Source organism: Abrus precatorius, unplaced genomic scaffold (genome assembly GCF_003935025.1).
Source record: "Abrus precatorius isolate BTA unplaced genomic scaffold, Abrus_2018 Scaffold4, whole genome shotgun sequence".
In the NCBI taxonomy this organism is placed as follows: Eukaryota; Viridiplantae; Streptophyta; class Magnoliopsida; order Fabales; family Fabaceae; genus Abrus; species Abrus precatorius.
The window spans coordinates 12,665,063-12,683,916 of NW_020874384.1; the positions used below are offsets into that span (position 1 = coordinate 12,665,063).

The 18,854-nt window shown below is 25.5% G+C and overlaps 2 protein-coding genes across 2 annotated transcripts; one reads left to right on the plus strand and one right to left on the minus strand.

The window, feature by feature from the left end:
* Positions 1-5,567: 5,567 nt before the first annotated feature.
* Positions 5,568-10,128, plus strand: LOC113865601 (ethylene-responsive transcription factor WRI1). Its single transcript, XM_027500285.1, has 7 exons — positions 5,568-5,740; positions 5,837-5,919; positions 6,139-6,147; positions 6,341-6,429; positions 6,608-6,732; positions 7,058-7,134; positions 9,491-10,128. The coding sequence occupies exons 1-7, from the start codon at positions 5,568-5,570 to the stop codon at positions 10,126-10,128; spliced, it is 1,194 nt and encodes a 397-aa protein (XP_027356086.1).
* A 2,663-nt stretch (positions 10,129-12,791) lies between these two features.
* Positions 12,792-14,597, minus strand: LOC113865232. Its single transcript, XM_027499645.1, has 2 exons — positions 14,489-14,597; positions 12,792-14,202 (listed from the first exon to the last, which is right to left on the minus strand). The coding sequence occupies exon 2, from the start codon at positions 14,198-14,200 to the stop codon at positions 13,022-13,024; it is 1,179 nt and encodes a 392-aa protein (XP_027355446.1). The 5' UTR covers positions 14,201-14,202; positions 14,489-14,597; the 3' UTR covers positions 12,792-13,021.
* Positions 14,598-18,854: the final 4,257 nt, after the last annotated feature.

Genomic DNA, 18,854 nt, shown 5'->3' on the forward strand with positions numbered 1-18,854 from the left:
AAATAATTTACGTTATATACACGTTTTAATATATATTTTTAGAATAATTTTAAAGTATTAGTTAAAAAAATAAAAAAATATAATAAGAAATTATTACTTTTAATATACTTTGAACATAATTTTATTTTTTATTAATTTCTTAAATAGCATTTGACTCATTATTTATTTATAAAATCTATTAGTGATGTTTCTTTTTTAAGAAAAACAATCTATATTATTTTCTTAAATCTCTCTAAAAAAGTTTCATAAAAAATAATTTCCTAGAATAAATTAATCCAAACACCACTGTTTGGTAGGAGATATGTTATTATAGTCAGATTATGGTCTAATCAGCTATTGGATATGCTTGAGTCGTCAAAGTTTCACTACTTCATGTATAATTGTGAAAGGAAGAAAATAGTTGTGATTGCATTCTAGAATAATCATCTGAATCATTAAAACATTATTGTTTATAAAAAAATTATTAACATTAAATTTTGTGATTAAGTTAAATATTGAATAATAATAAACTATTAAAATATTTATTATATTTTTAATAAAAATTTAAAATATTTATTATACTTTAATAAAAATTTAATACTTTGATATATTTAAACTCAGCTGAAATAAAAAAAAAAACTTTATTTATTTATAAGATATACAGTTGAACCCAACTATCATCGTGTATGTAACAATTTCTTGTAACTAAAGAATCCGTGTACGTTATTCGAACACGTACGGAGTTAAGTTACATAAAACAGTCTACAACTTGGCTCTTGATTTTCATAAATGAAAAGAAATTTGGTGCATACCATCAAATGCTATTTAGCAACTTATTTTAATTCAGATATAATTTAATAAATGCATTTTAAAAATGATAGAGATTATAATTTATTGAAAAATTTAGAATTTGAATTAACAAAATTAATAGTAATATGCATGTCATTTTATAAATAAAAGTAGACGAAGTTAAGTATATTTTTATAGTGTTTTTTAATTTGATATATAGAGATAATTTTTAACAAAATATCTTTTACATTATTAGTACATAGAGTCAAGAATAAGAAGAGGTCTCAGCATAATCTAATATTAGAAAAGATGATTAATATATAAGAGTGTTATCATATATCCATTACCTTAAAGTTTTAGGTGAATCTGATGACCTAACCTAATTGTGATGATTTGTTTCATGAGCATTTTCTTTTATAAATAAATGTAGACTTCTCAATATTCTAATTTAATAGGTTCAAGTAACAACATATTATTATTCATGAATATGTGATATTTGATAATAAAAAAATAAATTAATAATTAATTAATTGATTAAATTTATAAATTATTTAAGAACATTTTATTTGTACATGAAAGAAGACAAAAATATGTAAATATTTCACTTTAAGAATATTATGACTGATCATTTTTATTAGAGAAATATAGGATATTTATATAAAATAAAATAAAATTTAAATTTTCAACTTGTTAGATACATGAAAATGCTCATTCTTGTAATGGCTTTTAATCTAAATTATATAATAAAATATAATTTCAAATATAATATTATTATTATTGCTACTGCTATAATAATAATAGAAAAAATATGCTTTTATTTTTTACCTTTGTTTATAAAATTAATTTAAACTTTTAAGTTTTGAATTTATGCAATGCAATATTTTATACTTATTAAATTGTGTAAAAAAAAATTTATTACTGAGACATTTAATTTGACTGTTAATTACTATGTACTTTTCATGTGCATAAAAAGTTATGTTGCATAATTTAAAAACCTAATATCTAAATTTTACGTAATCAAAAGTATAAAAAAATAAAATTGATTTTTTACTTCTTTAAATAGAAGTATTTTTGTATAATGTAGGTGAGAAGCACATGAAAAGTTAATGATCAAATTACATATTTTAATAATAAAAAAATTTTCTACACAATTTAGTAAGTACATAACATTCTGTTGTGTAATTTAAAATTTTAAGGTTTAAATTATACATGATCAACTTTTTTTCTAATAATTATGATAAAATTTACAATTATAATTATAAATTCAATTATAATTTAAAATTTAAGAAATAACATTTAACAAAAGTAAATTTTTAAAAGTAAAATTTATTATATTAGAAATATTTTTTAACATATACCTAACGACAGATAGAAAAAAATATTATAAATAAGAATACTTATTATTTAAAATCATAAAATATTTAATGTACTTTTTTTAATGATAATTTAAATATTTAATATACTATACTTAATACTTATTAATATATACTTTTGCCAAATATTAAAAATTATTGTTAAGATAATGAAATTTTACATTTATGAATTAATAACAACTTAAATGATATATATATATATATATATATATATATAATAATTTCAACGTTAAATTATCAAGACAAATATTTTAGATAATTAGTTACTCAGATTTATATTCAATAAATTAGATCTATGTTCAGAATTTTAATAATTATATTAAAATTGTAAAAATATAATCAATATTTTAATTAAAATATTTTATTACTTTCATGTATTTAAATTATTTTTAAAAATTAATATTAATAAAACCATGAAAAATATATTAACATTTTTATTAAAATTGAAAAAAAAATGTGGATCCCATCCCATCCCCTCTCCTCATGTATAACGACACGCCACCCCGAAAAAGAAAACTCTGTAACGTGTTCATAAATTAAAAGTCCATGAAACGTGCAACTCATTCCATTAATATCATTCCAACATGAATAGTTTGCCAAGTAAGTTAAGTCAATTTTTACAAGTTATGTAAATCACTTAATGATACCTCACTAATAATCTAAATTTAAAGTTTTGTATACAAATTCAAAAATTTGTTAATAATCTAAATTTTATTATTTATTCATTTATAAAATGATAATAAAAAATAAATAAAATTATTAAAGTGTCAGAAAAAAAAACTTCATTTAATAAGAAATTTAAAATAAATGTCAAGATTAGTTCGGGGTCAAATATTTTAAATGTGACTTTATTGTCTGCTTTTGTATTTAATTAATGCATTTGCACCAAAGGAAATGCTTCTCAGAACCAACATAAATTTGGAAAGCAATTACAAGAGTAACTAACTTATCTTGTCCAAATAATAAAATAATTGTGAAATTTAAATTATTATTATTATTTTAGAGTTTTAAATATTTGTTTTTATCATTATTTTATAAATTCAATAAATAATGAACTTTTTATAATTTTTTAAATAATTAATGTGTTTGATAAAAAAATAATAAATAAGTTATATATAATTTGATTGATGTTTTAATATATATTTCAATGGTATATAATAAAAAATTAATAAATAATATTTTTTTATTAAAAATATTTTATGTTATAAATTCAGTGATTTTTGTGGCATTTATAATTTTTTCAATAAAATTTTACCTTATATAGGTTCGGTTGTGTGTCATTGGGTACATGTTAAAAAAAAAAGATCAAATAATGTATTAAATGAAAGGTTTAATTAAAAATAGTTTTACTAACATCAACCCATTTGGCTAAGTTTAAAAGATAAAAAAAAGTAGTCATATTTTATTGAAAAAATTAAGTTTTATTGCATTAGATATATAATATATAATTAATATTTTTAATAGAAAAAGTTACAATTTTTAAATTTTTAACTCAACCTTAATGATCAAAATTAATAAAATAAAATAAAAAATTAACTAATAATTTTTTAAAAATTAGAATATTATGTACTTCCCTTGTTTCTGCATATATAGTCTCTTTAAGTTTAGTTGAGTGAGTTTATGAGTACGTTTTTATAAAAGAAAAAGAAAAGTAACATGTTTCTTTATGTTTTGGAGAAATTAAAATGAGATAATTTTTAAAAGAATAAAAAAATATATAAATTAGTTTAAATTCATGTGTAAAGTTTGATTATTTTACCATTTAATTTTTTTATTTTCAGAAGTACTTATTCAAAAGTTTATTTAAACTGAGTTTTAGTCAATTTTAATTTTTTTATCATTAAGATAATTATTATTTCAAAATTCATTATGTATTTTCTTTTTCTATTAATTTATTGCATAATTTTTTAATCAATAGGTATAACAAATTATAATATTTTAATACAAATAATAATTAAATACATTTATCATTTATTGTATCACATCTTTAAACAGCCATTTTTCAGAGATGCATAGAATAATCTTTTCTTTTTTGTTTGACGGTTAAGGCTTCACAAAAAAATTTAAAAAATAACAAGTATTTTAAATTTTATAAAAGTTATTACTTAATTTTTTACTATGCTTTTCATTTATTATATTAATTATTTCATTTATTTATTATTTTTATCAAATAAGCATTAATTATTTAAGATAAAGCTATAAAAAACATTAATTGGTAATTAATTTTATAAAATGACAATAAAATGTGAGCAAAATAAAATTTTTAAAGTGTCAAAGAATAAAAATAAACGGAAGAAGATTTAAACTTTCATACAAAATCTTAAATGTTAAAAAAAAAAGGTTTTATTAACCCAGTTCTTAAGATTAAATTTTGGGTATTCTAAAATAATATTATTTAATTTAAAAAACACAAATATTATACTAAAAACATGTAGATTATTATTAATTATTTAACACAGTAAAATAGAAGGAGTAATAAATTTAATGTATGAAAGATTGAGTTAATGTTTGAGTCTCTGCAAATTATTCAAATTGGTGGATTGCTTAATGTGATTCAACTTCCAGTCACAGTCTTCACTGTCTTGTAAATTGAGCACACACAAAAATGACAAACATTATTATACTAAAGGGTGAGGCAGAAAATAAACAAAACAAAGGGTAATAAGAGTCTTCTCCTATGCTTACATAGCCTCTGAATATTTGTTTCCTGTCATTATTATTTGGTTAAATTTCATAACCTTAGCACATAACATTCTCAACTAATTATTCAGATTAAGATACTTTTTTCTCTTCTCACATGCCCTATTCCAACTAATACCTCAGAAACACACTCAAAGTAACTGACATGGACACTTGACAGCATCCAAGCCAGGTAAGTTTTCAAGTTTTATTTTTATTTAAAACCAATATAAAATGCTGACAAAAAGGGTTGAGATTCCTAAACCAGTAAAGCCAGCTTAGAATACAAAACCCCATTGGTAGCATGGCTGCACCACCTTGACAAGTGTTGCTCAAATTCAAGCCATTTCATCAGCCATGGTTAATTGACCAAGTTAAATTCCAACCCAAGGTTAAACCATTCACTTCCTTTCCCACCACACCCAGAATTAAAGGTTCAATTGTATATTTAAACATTTTCCACTCCTTCTATAACTCCCCAGTTTCTTTTTCTTCTTCACTCTCCCATTCTCTGTGTTTTGGTAAACCACTTTAGGTAACCTGATTACTACTACTGCTTCTACAAATACAAAGATATGCAATCATAGAACCTACCAGAAGAGGGAAAAAGAGAAAACTTGGCAACTCATTCATAGTCCATTGTTCTCTTATTTAATTTTTTTGGGGTCTAATCCCAGTCCAAGCACACACATTTAGGTGGGTGTTTTGAACACAAGTGGTCGTTTTGGCATTGAGATTGAGGCCCAAATGAAGAGGTCTCCAACATCTTCTTGCTCTTCATCTTCTTCTTTTGGGTTTGAATCTCCCATTCAATCAGAAAAGAGAAGGCCTAAGCATCCAAGAAGGAATTTGAAGTCTCAAAAGTGTAAGCAAAACCAAGTCACTGGCAGAAGAAGCTCCATTTACAGAGGAGTTACAAGGTTTGACTCAATGTTTTTTTATTTCTCTTTGCGTTTTCCTTAATGGGTTTTCAGTTTTGCATTTGCATGTCACTTATTACTGGGTTTGATCAATAGGCATAGGTGGACAGGGAGGTTTGAAGCTCACCTATGGGATAAGAGTTCTTGGAACAACATTCAGAACAAGAAGGGGCGACAAGGTAATTTTCTTTAGGGTGATTAAATTAATCCAAAAAAAAAATTAAAAAAATTAAAAAAAAACAAGTGAGAAAATAAGGGAGATCTATTGTTTTTGTTTACTATTTTTCGCTTTGTAATTTTTTTATTTATTTTTGATTATTATCTATTTTCTGACTTGGTTTTATTCCTGATAACCCCTGTCATTGCAACGTTCACAACACTTTTGGGGGCTGGTTTAGTTTATTTGGGTAAGTCCTTTTCTCATGCACTTGGATCTCACACTATCCTAGTCAACTTTTCAATTTTCTAAATTAATAATTATAATGCAGTAGCATCCTTTCTCCAGATTATTTTTTAGGGTCAAGAAAGATTCTGATCATGATGGGTCACTTGGACCCAATTCACTAATTTCATTTTTTAATTTTTCTTTTGTTGATGTAGGTGCATATGACACTGAAGAAGCTGCAGCCCGTACCTATGATCTTGCAGCCCTCAAGTACTGGGGAAAAGATGCAACCTTGAATTTCCCGGTATCTTAGTTTATTAATTATTTTATTTAATGTGACATTTATATTGAATAAACATTCACTTATTAATATATAAATTATTAATGATATGATTATTTGTATTTAGCTTTAATGAATTAAATATTTAATTATAATTTAATAATGATAATGACTAAGGAGTTAGAATGGATGTACTATGCAGATAGAAACATATGTGAAGGAGCTTGAGGAAATGGACAAAGTGTCAAAAGAAGAATACTTGGCATCTTTGCGGCGGCAAAGCAGTGGATTTTCCAGAGGCATCTCTAAGTACCGAGGGGTGGCCAGGTTGGTTGCATTGAAGTGATGTTTGCATATCATTATTGTTATTTTGTAATCATTCTTCATTGCATACTTTTCTTCATCAAGTTTAGGAATGTATCATTTCTGCTACAAACACTAGAACTGACATCACTTTAGCCTCTTAGGTTTTGCCATATTTACCTTTTGCTAATTAATGCTACAATTTTCTTTAAGAAATATTTCATACTAAACTTTTCCATAATGCACAATATTGTACAAGATATATAATTATACATTTTTAATAATATTAGTATATAATAAAAATAATAATAAGTATTATACTATTAATCAAAATCTAATATTTGAATAGGCATCACCATAATGGCCGCTGGGAAGCTCGCATTGGAAGAGTATGTGGAAACAAGTACCTCTACTTGGGGACATATAGTAAGTTATCCTTCTATTTCTTATATTAAAATTGTTTCAAACTTTGAGTCCTAGGATTGTGCTATAAACAAACTTAAGGTGAATTATGTGAGATTTAAAAGAGAAAACATAGAGCCCAGAAACGAGAAAGGAAAAATATATAAATAATAATAATGTAATTTCTCTTTCTAATTAAGCAAAATATGTCACATGGAATGTGGCAATCCATAAAGGAAAAAGTACAATTTGTAGTACTAATTTTGCTTTTATGTTTCATGAAATTTCTTTTTTCATTAGCAAAGGAATGTTGTAATCCATAAATTGCTCATAATTAGTAGATGTTACTCTTTCCCTTTGTTCTCTCCCAAAATCTTACTACCAAATCTTATGTTAATTTTTCATGTTCATTTCAAAAATACCAAATAATTAACTTCATTTTTCAACTTCTTTTATTGTAATATACCAATTTTTACTGATTTTCTTCTTATTTATTTAACAATAACACGCAAAACGGCCACCTTTTACCTGGTAAATTTTAGCACACAGATCCAGTAGCTTCTTAAAAATTACATTTTTTATGTACAGAAAGGACAAATTTGCTCTTCGAAATTCGAAGCACACATAACGGCTGATTCAAATTTCTTATTCCCTCTATCCGACTCTTAAAACTCTTAAAACCTCTTTTTGTTAATAGAAAAGTGATTTTGACTGAAATATATTTTGTAAAAAAAAATAACATCAAAGTTTAAAAAAAAACTCTTTTTTCTGTTTAAGTGTTTTTTTTTTCAATTAAAAGATTAAGAAATAATAAAGAAAAAATAGGGATAATTTAATAAATAAAGTAACATATTTTACGGCACAACATAGCATGTAAAAGTGGAGTTGTCATAATTAGTGAGAATGAGTTGAGTTAAAGCTTGAGTTTTAGGATGCATGTGTGAGTTGTGGTGATTGCATGAAGTGTAGCTGGAGCAGTGTTGTCGAGTAGTTGCAGTATACATCAATTTCTGGTCTGACAGGACGATATGTGGATCACATAAAATTAGGAGCATAGGAAAGTTACAGCTGCAAGCAGCAGTAAGCAACAAGGCACGTGCATACCCCTCTCCCCCTTTTATTCAAAGTGAACATCCCCAGGGGCTTATTATGAGTAGGGATAAGGAACAAGGACCCATCTCTCTCTCTCTCTCTCTTTTAAATTTTATTAACATCAGTTTTTAGAGTTGATGTTAAGTATTTAAAATATATTTTTATATAAAAATATTATGTTTATTATGATAAATTTTTTCAATAAAATTTGCACTTATATTTATTTAAAGAACAAACAGCTAAATTAGTCCTTAAAAAATTTTGTTTGACCCAGTTTAGTCCATGAAAAAATAAAAGTCACTAAATAAAACCCGTTTTTAATTTTCATTTAAAAAATAATTTTTTATTGGAAGATTATGTTACCTGTTTTTTTTTTGGGAAGAGGGTAGCAGCTCTTCTCTTTGTTTATACATATTCAGATATCTTGAAATTTTATTTTTCATAAATTGTCAAAAAATTTGTCATACCTTTAAGTTAAATTTGTTCCTAAGAAGTTTTTGAAAATAAATAAATGGCTAAATAATGTTACTGTTGTACTATTCAGCTATGCACAATTAGTTGGCCAAGTTCAATCCAACATTTGACAATAGAGCCCTAAACCCAATAGACAAGCATGTTGGAGGGTACAGCATATCCTTGACTTTGCACTTTGTTCATGAATGATGATGCAGAGTTCATGCACTGTCCACAATCTCCTGCCAACGTGTCGGTCAAAAGTAGTAATTAAAAATTTGTCAATCCTGAAAGCAAAATAAAATTGAAAATTTGTTTAAATACTATAAAAGGTAAACTAAAATTAAAAATAAAAATAAAAAATTAGATCAGTCACAGACACTAACAACACCCCAAATCCAGAGGGCACGTGAATAGTAATCCTGGCCGCGATACTTCATCCTTTTAACTTTCTGAGATTCTATATCATAAAGTTGTCTTTTTGCAAATTCTATTCTTTTATGAATTAAATAGTCAGCAACCAATTTTTAATTAGTACTATAATTATTCTTAAATGTTATCTCCATCTCTAAGATTTAATGTAAAGCAGCTAGGTTTTTTAAAAATATTTATTTATTTGTTGTATAATATATAATAAATATTATTTTCTAATGAAGTTTGAAAACATCCTTAAACTATTGGTTAAAGAATAAAAATGTTTTTTTATTAAAAATATATAAAAGTGCACTCATTTTCGTAATTAATAATGTATTTTATTATAATTTATAATGTATTGTTTCAATTGCAAAACTAGTTGGTCTAATTTTTTTTTCTTTGCTTGATTTGAAAATCAAAGAAACTCAGGAGGAGGCAGCTATGGCATATGACATGGCAGCAATAGAGTACCGAGGACTGAATGCAGTGACCAATTTTGACATAAGCAACTACATTGATAAAATACAGAAGAAAAATGACCAAACCCAACATACAGAACCACAAACAGAAATAGCTCCTAACTCCTCTGACTCTGAAGAAGCAGAAGAAGAACAAACAACTACACCCCCACCTGAAAATCTTTACATGCAACCACAGCAGCACCAAGCTCCACATACCCATGTTTCTCCAAGTGAAGAATCCTCACTAGTTACTATTATGGACCATGTTCTTGACCAGGACCTACCATGGAGCTTCATGTACACTGGGTTGTCTCAGTTTCAAGATCAAGACTTGGGATTAAGCAAAGGTGAGGATTTAGTGGGCATGTTTGATGGTTCAGGCTTTGAGGAAGATATTGATTTTTTGTTCAGCACAGAACCTGGTGAGAGTGATATCAATGTGAGTGCAGTTTTGGATAGTATTGAATGTGGAGTTACAAATGTGGCTAGTGGAAGCATGGTGATGGATAACAATCAGAATAAGCTATTATCCTTTGCTGCTTCTTCTTCTTCCCCATCATCTACAACAACTACACTTTCTTGTAACTACTCTCTATGATCTCTTAGGAGGGTGTTGGAGGAGCTACATGTGGAAGTTTGTGGGGATTGTTGGGTTTGTTTTGTATGTTGTTGGGATTTGGTGTGATAGGTGGATGGATGTGAGTGAACATTGGGTGTTTATTGGTTTTAGGTTTTACCTTTTGTCTCCACACTACCTTTTCTTTCATCTTGGACTTGGTTTTTAGTATAAAGGAGAAAAAACCAAAAAAGTGATTTGGATGCAAACTAGGTTTTTTTTTTTCCTCTCTTTCTTAGGAGACAATGCAGTATACATTATGATCAAACCTTTTTTTAGCATTTGGGGGGCAACCTACAAAGGCTGAGATTCCTTTGTTTAAACAATTTGGGCTTTCTTTCACTTCGTCATTATATTTAGTGTGAGCATAGTAGTTAGTGCCGAGATCTGAATTCTGATCTCAGGTTTGGTTTGTTCTATGTGTCGCCGACCGCTAGTCTGTATCTATTAAAATATTTGTCTTCCCGTCATAATAATAATAATAATAAGAGTTAATTTAGTTATATCTTGCTTTGTTAATTAAAAAAAAATGTGTCATCATTTTAAAAATGTTTAAAATATGTCTTATTTTTCTCGTAGAAAAATGATCAAGTTAATACAAGACATTTCCTTACTAAATTTAACACAGGGTGCTCACATACAAATAGAGCATAAGTAAAGCAAAAAGATGCGACTTAGTATAGAAATACTCAAGTTTAGCAAATTAAAAGTGTTATTCAATTTATATATAACAACTTTAATTTATACAAATTATAAATCTATTCGATATAATTTTTTAAAATCTATTCAACCAAACTTATTTAGAATTTAGAATATAAATTGTTCAAAGGTAATGTGACATCCACACTAATACAAAAAGACAAATACTTTCAACATTAGATAATTTCTAAATAATAAAAAAATGTATTAGTTAAATCTTAATTAAAATGAGATCATTACCTTTAATATCATATTATTACATCAACTGATTGAAAAAAAAAATGATAAAACAAGAAAATGTAAAAGTACTAAAAATAAAAATAAAAAAAAGGAAAGAGGGAGAAACATTGAAATTTTGGAAAAAAAAAATAATGGTTAAAAAATAAAAATTTAAAATTAATTTGAAAATATACAAAAAATTATGAAAATGCTAACCTTCAATATTAAAGAATAAATAACTAATAATAAAAATATCTTATACAAAAAATATTTATAACACTTTATAATTTTATTGTAATAAACATGTTTTTTTAATGAAAAAAAATTCTTAAAGTTAAATGTTTAAATTTAACTCTAAAAGTTAAGATTAATAAAACTCTAAACTATTGTTGCTAATGTTAGTTAGCATGTATCTGCATATTTTAGACATGTTGCCTATATTTATTGAAATTTTATTTAAGTTATATTCAACAAATTTATGTCTCTCGTAAGAAGTAATTTTATGAATGCCTTTTGAAATACTACACTAATTCGACAAAATAATATATTATGAATTAAAATAAGAAATTAATTTGTCATTTTATCATGAATTATTATATTGGTTAAAATTATTAATTTTTATAATAATTAATATAAAAATCATATTTAGTATACATTTTACTTAGTTAATAATGTAAAATATTTACAATAACATAGTACTAAAATTAAACTCTTAAAATAAAATAGCATTATGTCGCTTATATTTTGTATACATCATTGGCAATTAAAAGATTTCATATACATGTTAATTCGTAAAGTTTATGATAGGTGCTTATGATAGGTAAATGTTATGATGTAAGCTTAATAACATATTCATTCCTTTTTCTCAACATGTAAACATATGTTTAAATGTGAAAGTTACTCTCAATAGAAGCAGATATGCTCCAATTCACGCGAAATAAATTTATTTCGCTTAAACAATAATGAAATTTTCTGTTCCCCCTCACTTGAAAGAGTTATGAAAGTTAATTGTAAAATTAGTAGCTAAAATGTAACAAAATATGTGCATAAAAGATATAAAATTAAATTGAAATGTCAAAATCAAATGTTAAACGATTTCCATATTTACCATCTCTGTAAAGAAAAATCATGTTAATTATGGATAGCTTAAAAGATGATACTCAGACAAATGAATATAGTTAAAGCTGATACTAAGTTTTAGGCAAGGAAAAAACCGTCAATTACATTCACCCATAAAAAAACATTGTCAATTACTCTTTCTAATTTTGCAACATAAATAAGAAAGAAAAGATCAGAACTTATATAGACAATGCCAAATTAAAGACTCCACGGGTATGAAAAGCCCAGCCATATCAGCACGCTACTTTTTTTCTTTTAGCATGCCACTTATTTAACCACAAAGTATATGCAAAAGAGTGCCAGCACAGGTTATATAATAGGAAAACATGATTGATTGTTCACTTTTTCATACATGTGCTCAAGGACACAAAATAAGGACCGATATATGATAATTTTTTATTAAAAATAATAAGATTCCACATTTGAATGTTACAATTTTTAATAAAAAATTTCCTATTTCTTAATTTTTTAACATGGGCCTTTGGACGGCACATAAGAAAATCCGTTGATTGTTTGTCTACGTGCAAGAGGGCCTCTCAAGCATAAACACGAAGCAGAAAACAACTATATGATGGAGAGAATTATATAGTCTGTGTTTTCTAGTGCTGAACTAAAACACAGTAAACCACCTAAGCTACATATAAAGCAAAACATCAATGAAAACCTAAATATTCAATAGACAATCACAAGTGCACAGAATGCCATAGGATTTAATATCAGGTTAAACACACTAAAGATAACAGAGTAATGAGTAAACAAAGAATTGACACTATCTTTTGCCTAAACCTGACATTACAACCAGATTTTGATGACTGACAACTACATTTTCGGAGACCAACTAATAGATAAAAGGGATAAATTTGAACTTAACTTTGCTTGCATATTCGGTGTAAATCTGGCCAAAAGTCTCAATCATCAAAGCCTCTTCCATCTCTGCCTTCTGCTTATAGTACAACAAACAAACTGCTACAACAAATAGCAGACTCAAAGGTGCTCTAAGCGCGAGGCAGTACGTTACAAACAAAAGCATTGTTGAAGAATAAATTGGATGACGGACCCAGCGATAAGGTCCAAATTGCACAACTGCGGTTGGTTCCACCACATTTTCTGAATAGTTAGCAAGATACAATGTGGCCTTATACTGCATTAGCAGAGTTGTGATAATCAAAGCCCAGATTCCAAGATTACTCCACCCACCTGGTATGAGGTGAAGCTCTGGCCCTTCAAATGCTGCAAGCCAATGGCCAGCCATGACTCCTGCGCTGAACAATAGGCGAGACCACATCGGCAAGTTCACGTCCCATTTTGGATCATGGGGCCGTGCATAATAATCTCCATATAACCGCCTTCGAACGCTAACATTGAAGAAAAAGAAATAATGATACACAAAAAAGAAAACAAAAGGCCAGCCTTCAAGGTAGCCATTGAAATGACCTGGTGGAACAAGAGTGAGCCATGTAAAAACTGATGTAACAATTGCCAATTGCTCAAATATGTTTGCCTCGCCAAGCACATGTTTCCGAAAACTATATAACCCATAGACTGCAAGCACTGTGGCCACTAACCATGGCCAGAATAACCAAGTCCAGCTAAAATACATCCAAAAGAAGGGATTGAAAAACATATTCATAGTCCATTTTGTGGCTGCAGTTATGATGCATAATATCCCAGACCACTTGACAATATCAATTGATGTCAACTGCAGAAGGGTAACTTTAATTGAATCAAATGAGAGATTTCTGAAGTAATTTAGGACTGAATTGTCAGATTCAGTGGTGGCATTACTGGAAATTGAACATCTAGGAGAAGGTAACAAATCAGCCTTTTTCCTTGCTGGTTTCAAAAACGAGGAAAAAGGGTTTCCATTGATACAATTCAATCGAAAACTAATGCTCTTGGTAGCAATCATATCAGCATGAAAGTGTTTGTTGAAAGGTCTCAGAGACACTTTGTTGCTCACGATAGAGAAACCAAAAGGGGCAGTTTTGGAGTGTGAAAGAACCTTTGCTGCTTCCATTACTGTTTCAGAGAAATTAGTAAATACTTTTCAGAGAAAATCGCACAAATCTTTGCTGCCGGTTGCAGGTAAACCTCGAAACCAAATATGCACGTGAACAAAGCTGGCTCATGACCTTGGACACATTTGAGTTACTCATGAATCATAATCACAACACTAATAGCCCATTGATGTATGCACGGATCCAACCCACACAAATAATCAAACATGTGATGTGCACACATGAACACAAACGGAATCAAATAATTGTAACATTAAGAACGAAAGGAAGCAAGAAAGGAAAGGTACCCGTTAAGCAAAATCTGAAGTAGAGTTTGCAGAGAGAATGAGGAATGAGAAAGGAAACTCTCTTCTGCGTAAGCCACGGAGACGCTTCGTGTAACCGTGTCTCCAGTTATGCAGGAATGGACCAACCACATCACCCCTTTTTAAAAGATATTCTATATTATAAAATAACGATTTTTGTAATATATGTATATTTGGAAATATAATAAAAATTAATAAAGAATACATTTTTATTGAAAATTATGTTATTTTATGTTATTAATATATTAATTTTTTTATTTTAATAAAAAATTATTATGTTTGAATTTTGCTTATAAGTAATTGATAAACATAAAAAATAATAAAATAAATTATATTCATAAATTCTACTTATTTCTCTTGGTCTGGTCTTATTTTTTAAATGCAAAACTATAATTATATTTTACATATGTTGTATAAATAGGAAAAAAATTTGTGTAAGAATATGAAATTAAAGAAGTTAAAATGATTTAGTACTATTTTATTTTTTTTATTTGAAAGTAAAAAGTTCAATTGGGTCGAATTTAATGAGTTGACCCTATTCACTTGAACTTATTTGGAAAATCATATTTTTGTAAAATTTATCCAAGTTTATCAACGTATTTTCTTGTAGCTTTTAATTTTTAATTTTTTATTATCATTTGAGTCTCTTTTTTAGATCATTTTAGTTTTTGCTAGGTTAGTATCAGTTTTTTAAAACTAAGCATGTTTGACTTCTATTTTAAGAATAAATTTGATTTTTTAAAACAAAAAAATTGAGTAATTGTTTTATATCTTTTTAGTCTATCAAAATGAGTTATTTTTCATAAATTGTTTCTAAAATAGAAAAGTAGAAATACTTTATAAAACAGTTTCTTTTTTTTTTTTATAATTTATCATCTCTTTAAAATAGAGAAAACAAAATTTAAAAACTATTTTCATTAGTGATTAGTACAGTATATTTTTTATTCCTAGCTCTTTTTGTTACAGGCATTGTCTATTACCTGAAATATAAAAGTTCGCTTCTTCCTTGTAATTGAAACAGTGAAACAATATCGTAGACCACCTCCACCATTTTATAGTGATTAATAGTTTTTTTACGAATAAGCTATCTTTGTTTCAACCTTTTAATAGGTGAAAATGTGTTTCTTTCATTTATATGATGTATAAATCCAACTCTATTTGCTTTGTATAACTGTGCTATGATTGGTATTGGCAAAAATATTTCTTAGTCTTTTATTTATTCCCTAGAACAAAACTTAATTATAATATCATTTGTGTTAGTTTTCAATTATTATTAGAATTTTATCTCAGCAATACATATAATAAAGATGAACATATATTATTAAGATAAAACTTTGAATTTTGTTTTATTCCTTAATATTTTTTTTCTAAACAATTATTCTTAATGGTCATACAAGGCATAGAAAAATAAAAAGTATAAAAAATTTATGAGTTTAATAATTTAATAACAATTAAAAAAAATTAAGTTTAATCTATTTTATTCTTTATTTTGTTTTATCTTATAGATTTATTAACTATATGTAGTACGGTTGCTTACAATACAATTAATTATAAGATATTAAGAGTTTTCAATTCTAAACACAAACATATAAATATAAATAATTAAAGCAAAATCAATTTAAAAAGGAAACCATAATTATCATTAAACATAAAAATAATATAAAGTATGCAAAAGATTCACCATAACTCTAACTATGAATTTAACTACTTATAATGAAATAAATAATAAAAGCAATTGTAAAAAAAATCTAAATTAATTCCAAATAGAAAAATAAACTAGAGAAATTCCAAAGACTTAGTCACTTGTCAAAAGTCAATTAAAAAAAATTATTACATGCGTACCCTCATTATTCTTTAATTAAGGTTCTCAAATCCTAAAAAGTCTTTAATTTAAATCATCACACAAGTAGTATGACTGTGCATACCATCAAACATGACTATATTTATCTTTGAAGCATTTTCAGTGTTGTTTGCGAAATAAGGTCATGCTGTTTTTTTTACGTGTAACCTAACTTTTCATCAAATTTTATATAATTGAGTCAAAAAAATGTTCCATACTTCACTAATAATTTCTTTTACCTTAAACTGCTCAATAAAAAAATTAATACAAAATCTCCATCAAATAAAAATTAAGTGTATAAAATTAAGTTATAAAAACATTGTAAAATATAAACTTATCATTCAACTTAAGCTTTCAATATATTGTTGAGAAATGATTGGAAGTCTTGGAGTTATTAAAATAAAAGGAGGTAGAACAATTGAAAAATGAATAATAATTCAAAGGAAAAGAATTTGAACTTTAAAATGACTATTAAAGCTAATAATATAAAAATGTCTAAAAGACTTTATAAGTTGCGAAGAAAAAAGAAGAAGAAAAAAGTAAGACAAAAAGAAAGATGTAGAGAATTTGAGAGTTTCTATATATAGATAATTTTTCTTCACAAACAAAATTAGAAGAAAATGATTAACAATCATTGAAATCTTATGATTTATTAGATGCAGTTAACTTCAGTTTCAGTAGTGTTTGATTTTGACCAAAGCTGCTTGTGTAGTTGTGTTGGTCAGCCATCAACAAAAATGGTGTAAGGACTTGAGTGACATTGTTTTATGATGTTATTGTCTTTGTTTTTGGAATAAACAAAAGACCTAACACTAAAAGATCTAAAACAATGAAAATAAGTATAAAGGGATAATGTTACACCTTTTTAGTATTTGTTTAGAAGCATGATTAATCTTTACTTCTTGAATAACTAAGTCAATCACTTTTTCCGTCTTTTTTTTAAACCAATGCAAAGTGCTCAAATAATAAAATAGTATAAAGATGTAGATTTAATGATGCATATTTTGTCATTTAAATATAAAGATTGCCTTGATATATTATAATAATATATTATATAAAACTATATAATATTATAAAAATAAAATTACTCTAATATTATAAATTTGAATTTTATTGTTTTTGGAATTTTTTTTATTTATAAAATATGTATTTGAATTGAGTTGTTTATTTAGGAAAATACAAAATTAGTTTATAATTTTTTAAAAAAAATTCTTTGTTTACATAAGAAAGATTTAAAGTCGTCAGTTTATTTTTTAGTTGATTTTTATTTTTCTATTTTATTTTATTAATTAATAATTTTTAATATAAAATTAATTGTTATATATTTTTTTAATTTTACCTTAAAAAGTAATTATTTTATACAATCCAAACACAATAATTTATTTTAAAATTATTTCTCATATATTGCGTTTAAACATAAAACTTATTTTATAGAATTGATTATAAATATAATTAATTATTAAAAATATCTATTTTTTAACTAATTCAAACATATTATAAGTCATGTGATTCTTCCCACTTTGATTATTTATAAATTTATTTTCTTTCAAATATCAGTACTTAATTTTAACTTTAATTTCAATTAAAGTTTAAATTTTGACACATTATATTAAATCTGTGACTTTTTTAAATGAATTAAATTTTAAGATTACTACAATATTAATAATTTTTTTTTTACTTTTGAACTATCATAGTGTATTGTATTTAAACAATTTATTAAAATAATGTTTTTCTTTATTTTAAAAGTTTTAGTTTTTAGTTTTTTTAAATTACAAATATATTCCAAAGCAAGAGTAATCCTTTCCTATTCAATCCAAAAACTTTCACCTCATGGTGTAGCTAACTTTTTTTTATGCACAAGATTTGAACTTAAAATTTTACTTTAAAAATTAAACATGTGCAATTTTAACTAATTTTATTGGTTTATTTTTATGTAGTAAATATAATATTAATGATTAATATTAAAAATATTTATTTTTCTCTTAAATTTACTTTTTAATAAAAATTTAAATTTAAAAATACTTTATGTAATGTATGGAAAACTTATTGGCTTAGTTCACACCTTTATATTAAATTTGATGAATTAATTTTTTTTTTCTCTTCTTATAAAACCCAATAAATTTCTTAAATTATAACTCTCCTGAGATTCATTGAATAAAATTAATGCTAGCTTTAATACCAAAAAAAAAATTAATGCAAACTTTTTTATTTAATTATATTTTTAGTTTCAATGTATACTTTAATTTATATGTTATTTTGATAGTCTTTCTTGTTTTTTATTCTAAAATTTTGTCCAACAAGTATAAAAAATATATATAACATATTATAATTTAAACATTACAAAAATATACAAATAATTAAATAAAAATTAATTTTTATTATATTTTATGCATTTTATTAAATAAATAACTTATCGTTCAAATTTCAACAATTTATATAATTTTATTAATTAATATTTTTCAATTAACATTTAATATAATATAATGTTTATGAATTTTATTACATATC